We start from the raw sequence: 6,462 nt of genomic DNA, 5'->3' as shown, positions 1-6,462 counted from the left end.
TTTCACTTTATTGTATTCTTTCAACAACCCCTGTTTATTGTCACACAATACGATATCAGTGGCAAACACGATTCTCATGTGGAACAAACTTTGCATTCAATATCTCATAAAATTGCAAAGGCAAATTACTTCTTGAGGAAATAGTATTGAGAAACAAATTCAACTGTCGATCGCTTTATTGACGGGGGAGATTCGAGTTAAGATCCCAGTTAAAATGTAACACGTTTTATTTTATCAATCTTGGGAAGAGTTGTGCTCGCCACCGCGGCGGCAGCCCTGGAGTCGCTGCGGCGCTGCGGAGGCTAGGGGGCTCGCGGCCTGGCGGCCGTGGAGGACCTGGAGTCGATGTGGAGGCTGGAGGCCTTGACGGTGGTCGAGGACTAGGACCTGGCGCTGTGCACGCCGCCGCGCCGCTGCGGGAGGTGCTCGTGGCCTGGTTGCGGTCGGCATGGAGGTCATGGTGTCGCTGCGGAGGATAAAGGACTTGGCGGTGGCGTTCCTGGAGAAGGTCTTGAACCTGAACCGACGCCCCTTGAAAGGGCGTACGTAACTATGTGTAAAGTACTAGGAGTTATAAATTTAGTCTGCATAACACAACTTCCTCGGTAACTTCCTCTTATAGCATGCCCAGCGGTATTGTACAATGTTCAACGTCTAAGTGTAAACGATCATTCGGCACATCCTGAATAGAACCCAATGATTCGCGAAAAACGTGACAGCTACTCGGTACGCTGTGCACGGTAACAACGATGTTTCATCGTTAGGCGAGGGGAAAATTTTGAAGGCCTTTCTTGAGTTGAGACAAACTCCTCGAATTTAAAGGAAGTCTCTCCTCCCCCACCGCCCTCCCTCATTCCTTTAAGATTCCTCAAAATGTAAGTAGATTGGAAGAGTTATCATCTTCAAATATGGGAGTTACTTCACTGTAAAACGTTTTCGTGATTTTACGAAAAAATAAGTCACGAAATGCTTCGTAAAAATTAATTTACGAAAATATTTCGTAAGTGCCAATTTACGAAAACATTTCGTAAAGTAACGAATACATTTCGTAACGAATGCATTCTTTTGGGTCGTAAGACATAAAATGTGACTAGAATATTTACAATTTTCATACCCTTTAGTTAGAGCTTAGGATTTTCAAACCAAATTCGTAAAATAACGATGTATCGTAATTTCTTAGAAACGAAGTTTTCGTAATAGAAAATTAACCGAAGAAATGTCGTAAAATCACGATAATTTTCTTTACAGTGTTCGAAAAATGAGACATCGTTTTTACCGGCCGAGCAGCACCGTTTCTTGAAAGACTGCACGTCTAGTTTATGAAGGGGCCTTTCTGAGTCATCTTAGGCATCTCTCAGTCGTAGCGAGGTTGGAGAGTTTAGGTCAATGAACACAAACCCGGAGGCTTGCGGTTTTTGTCACATCCCAGGTGCATTTCTGGGCCCTTTCAAGGCAGACCCGAAAAGAGCCCAGCAGTCCGGGCTATTTCGGGGCTCATCACTTTTAAACGGGTAGTTTCAGTTACTGCCCTTAGGCAGGAAGAGTGTACTCCTGGGAAAACCCAAAAGTCTTGGTTTAAAGAAGACAGTCTTGGTTGGCGTGTTTTAATTAATACGCAACGCTATTAGGAATGCAGCTACTGCCAAGGCTGCCGAGCTCGTGATTTCAGTTGCTCCAGATGTGCGGGCTGTCGTGCTGGTGGTGGTGGTGGTACTCGTGGAATCGTCGTCTGGGAATGGTTGAGAGCCGGCCTCGACGAGTGGCACGACGCGTGTCTTCATCACTCTCTTGAAGAAGGTCCACGAGTTCTTCAAGGTGCGTTCCAGCCCAGTACTGTTGAAGTCTACGTGCACCATGCCCCAGTTGCTAAACAGTGACGGGAAATGAAAACATAAGCAGGCTGAAGTGCATACTTATTAAAAATACCGATACTGTATTATCAGTATCGGATTACCAGAAGACTCGTGAAAAATAACTTATGCAACACTGTATCCAGGTTTGTTCCCGAACTAGCCTGACCACGTTTGAGGCCCCAGACTTATACTGTTTGCACGGATTTCTGAATTTACAAAAAATGCCAGTTTCTGATAAGCTCTGAACTCATGCAGTACCCATATGCAAATTTATGGCATGTTTCGGAATGTAATGACCATAGACCATAGCTGTAATGTTATGGCAAGATCCAGAACTTTGCGACATTTTTGTAATGGTCCAACTACAATATTTAAGCTTTGGACTGTTACAAAAGTATAAACCGTAGAATTACGACACTTCTTAGGAAAAGTTTTCTGTTAAGTTGTGACTTTTTTTTCAGTGTTGGCACAGAAATAGGAACCTGAGAACTGAAGTGTTTTATATTTAAAGCACTGACATACGCATTCCTTGATCATGGATAGTAACCTTTTCGGCGTTTCCAGACGCGTGTACGAAAACGCAACAAAATATGGAACCTTTTGTTTTGACCCCAATAATGTGAGGTCGTCTCAGATTTCGAAAGATTTCGTTTGACACCATGGGAAAGCATCATCTGCACTGCACACATCTTGGTGAAGTATTGCATACTTTGATTTGGACAAGTGCACACTTAAAATGTTTTACGATAATTCTGGAAAATCTTGTTTATAGTGAAAATGAAAATTTGTCCCACTAAAATTTGACCCAAACAAAATCGTTCTTCTTGGGATATGGTTAGCTTTTCTCTTTAAGAGTGCACCCACCTCATGCTGTGGAACTCGAAAGTGTCAATGAAACTCCATGCCGTGTAGCCGATTACATTCGTGCCGTTTTCATTAATACCCGCCGCCAATTCTCGGAGAAACGCCTGAAACAGAAGTGTGGTTTTTAGACAGGGTGGACTGGACCTGACATCATTTCCAGTGATCGGTTTAGTCGAAAGCCGAGAACATACTGCAGATTTTATCCCGCTACCCTCTCAGACCTGTCTGTACTGATTTATTCATTAGTAGCTTATAAAGGTTTTTATGCAGCAGGGTTACGGACTAATTTGTTCCTTATTCTGTATATCGTTGTAAGAAGCTCACTGGTGAAAGCAGTTCTCAGTAGCTTATAAGAACAGAAGAATACTGACAAAAGGTGAAAAAAATCAGTAACAGGATGAGAGTGTATCAACAGCATTCTGCAAATAGTGTCCGAATATGAACAAGATACTAATAATTTTGTCACCAGCCAGCCGCCTTGCACACGCACACTTGTTTCGAAACCCAAATAAATCTTTAGGTGATCTCACTTACTTCACTACACCCATTTGAATTGTTTACACATTTTTGTCATTCCTCATACCAGACATATACATTACTTGTACATTGGAAATTAATGAATAGAATCTGAAGTCTGTATGCCATTTAGGGCTCCGTAACTTATCACAACACGCACGAATGTTAGTTACTCAACGTAAGGAAACATATGTCTAATTAAAAGTTTGGCCAAGTTGAATAACTTACTCGTATCGAAAGGACTGCATTTAAAGTTACTAGTTACAACTTTAACTCTTATAATAACGTTAATGGCAGGCAAGCAATAATTTACGGAGCCCTGATGTCATTACAATTTACAGTGGTAGTACAATGTGTAAATATAAATTGGTCTCTGGTGAAGATGCGGAAGATATATGACCTAAATACAAAACATGCACCCCTCAAAATTTATTCTCGTGATAGTAAATCAAGAAAAGTGATGCAACATTCGTTTCTTTGAAGCATATTTGCACATAAAACTTACGCTGGCGTACACAGCGCGGGTGTCCCAGTCGTCCACAGCGGACGCATTTCCTGCTGAGTTCACGCCATTTTCGGTAATAAAGACAGGAAGTTTCCTACCGTCTGTTTCGTATCGCTTCTTAATCCAAAGGGGCATTTCGCGTAACACCCAAGCACTTCCCTGAAAAAGAGCAACATGGTGATGGTGAGCAAACAACCGCAGGATTCTCAAATTGTTGTACAGCTTGAGTGTAGTGCGAAATCCTTAAACATAGGGTCAACCTAGACGCAACCTGGGTTCACTGCTGAACTATGTGATAAACTAGTAAACACGACACTACGACTTATAAAAAGTTGAACATAGTTGGTTCACGAAATTCTGACACACTGGCAGGCCCTTGGACCCGAGGTCTCATTGTAAGCGTCCTTACGATGCGTGAAGGCCTGATGCCGGAGGGTCACCGGCCCTCGCCGGGACCAGTGTTACGGCTGCCAAACTTCTTCGCGTCCCTTTTATGGGAGCGCACTACCTGCGGAGGAGTGCAAAGGACGGCTTGGCAGCTCTAGCCAAGGGATCCCACCCTTTTAATGAGTGTGACGATATTGCTTACGACGTCAACAAAGAAGAAAGGGGTGATTGTCTCGAAGTCCTTTGCGTGCCGGTGTGTCTGAATTTCGTGAACCAACTATAATATTTTTGCCTTTATAAAAGGCGTTATGGAAGAACAAAGGCTGGGTCCTAAAAGTGGGGTGAAATTTCGTCGGTTAATTATCTCTTGAAGGTTTCTTTGTCTATAACAGAAGACTAGTCTCGAATAGGTATCACCTGCTTTTACGATCTGCTCCTTGGCAGAACTTCTTACATGAGCATGAGCAGTTCTCCACGAATGGGCCACTTTCGTGTCCACGCTTTATTTCATCGAAATGTTAACCGATCCGAACGATTTTTTTTTTCTATCTCTGCGTCTTCATACTAACGTAACAGAAAACAAATGTTACTTTGACATTAAAGTCATCCCCTCAAAAGATATTTGAACGGAAAGGGTCTAAAATGTAAGATCCGTCACCATTTTGCATCACTGTAAAAAATGTTCGGATTTTTGCCATACAAGTATTTAAGGGGTACGTAGATCCTCTCGGAAACCAAATTTTGTACAAAAGTACAAAGTAACAGTAAATGTGGTTAGGGTAAGTCGTATATCGCTTATTTTCGATTCTTGGGTTGTAATAGTGCTTTCCAGGTGCCATTTTGTATAAAAACTGCTGTAAACATCTTTTACATTTTTTCCCTCGAACGTTTGTGTGACCCTACTTTGCCCTTTATCCTGATTTGTTTAAAAAACCTCAACTTTTTGCAGAAAGGGGAAGTTTTAAAGGAATTTGCTCCATCACTGTCGGTCTTCTAGGTAGGAATTGTTTTAGCAAGGGGAAAAAAATACATTATTCACAGCAGGATGAAAACAATTCATACCATGCAAACCGCCAGAGGAAGAGCCTTCTCCTTAAAATTTTCAAGCAAAGGACAGTAAAAGTAATAGTTTAATGAAAAAAAAATGTACGCAAAATATTAAGGTTTTTAAAACCTCCCCTTATGGCAACTCAGTACAACGGGCAAATGTAGGGTTATGAACACGTGCGAGGGAAAAAAAATTGTTACAGCACTTTTTATCCGCTCCGTTCGGGAAAAGGGCGGGCCTGCTTCTATTTCAAAGTAGATTATAGAGAAAGACTTACAGCGTCACCAAATCCATCGGGGCTGTTTCCACCGCCGCCACTGCCATCTCCAGAGCCACCATCTGCAGGAGGTCCTCCACCACCACTGCCACTATCTCCAGGTGGCCCACCACCACCACCCCCTCCGGAAGAACTTGCATTCTGGCCTCCATACATGTTCACACCCACAAAATCGATTCTGCCTGAAAATCAACCGTGGAGTGTTGTTTGCAAACATGCAATTCTGTTGTCGTGCTAGTGTACTAAAAAATTTTGCACGTAATAACGCACAATTGCACAAGAGACCAAACCTGGATTTTGTAAGGAAACAATTGGAAACATCATGGGGAATATGCCGTGAATCGGTATTAGAAGATGTCGACTTACCTTCCGCCGCCCCGCTACAACAAACGCTGTTCGTAAGGGTCCGTTTTGAAAACGTCCAATCTGCAGTCGTATTTTTAAAGATCATCCGTTTTGCCAATTTTTTTCACCTTACTAAAGACGTAACCATCCGTAGGTGTGGGTTTCTGGGCCAAAAATGTGGGAAAAGCTCGACGTCAGGCTGTAGACCTGTCCTTTCTCTACCCGCTGATATGTTCAGTTTTGCTGTGCATTCAATAGAAAAGGCAAAAAAAGTCCAAAACGCCTGTGTACTAGGCTACTGTGCACTACAGGCGTGTAGTGCGGGCAGGCTAAGTGACGTCACCACAGGCGCAAACACATGTTTTTCAAACTTTATCTAGTGAAAGCGTCACCGCTGCCCCGCAGACATTACTGATTCTGAAAGGTCTCAGTGTGCCCTCGGTTTCCATGTAATAAAAAGTTAGGGCTACGTCGGCATTATTTTCTGTAAATGGCGAGTGACGTCGGGCGAACATTTAGGCCCCTGGACACGCTGCGTGTATCGGGAGCTCGGATCCTTCATATCTGATACAAAGTAGGACAAATAGGGTAACACTTTTAGCCCGAGTCGTTCGCTCTGGCCCCACCGTGCGCGTAGGGCAGCGCCTACAAGATGGCGTGCCTGTTT

General features: G+C 43.2%; 1 protein-coding gene across 1 annotated transcript in view; it reads right to left on the bottom strand.

The window, feature by feature from the left end:
- Positions 1-5,450: 5,450 nt before the first annotated feature.
- The window catches only part of LOC113210622 (uncharacterized), a gene marked incomplete in the record, with an annotated part of 8,203 nt that continues 7,191 nt past the window's right edge, over positions 5,451-6,462 (bottom strand). Inside the window, 1 exon segment of the mRNA XM_052273441.1 lies at positions 5,451-5,582. Within this exon segment, the coding sequence (XP_052129401.1) occupies positions 5,542-5,582 (41 nt within the window).

The sequence above is a fragment of the Frankliniella occidentalis genome, unplaced genomic scaffold, assembly GCF_000697945.3.
Source record: "Frankliniella occidentalis isolate FOCC.00 unplaced genomic scaffold, Focc_3.1 Scaffold271, whole genome shotgun sequence".
NCBI classification, from domain to species: domain Eukaryota; kingdom Metazoa; phylum Arthropoda; class Insecta; order Thysanoptera; family Thripidae; genus Frankliniella; species Frankliniella occidentalis.
This window is presented reverse-complemented; position numbering and strand designations above follow the sequence as displayed.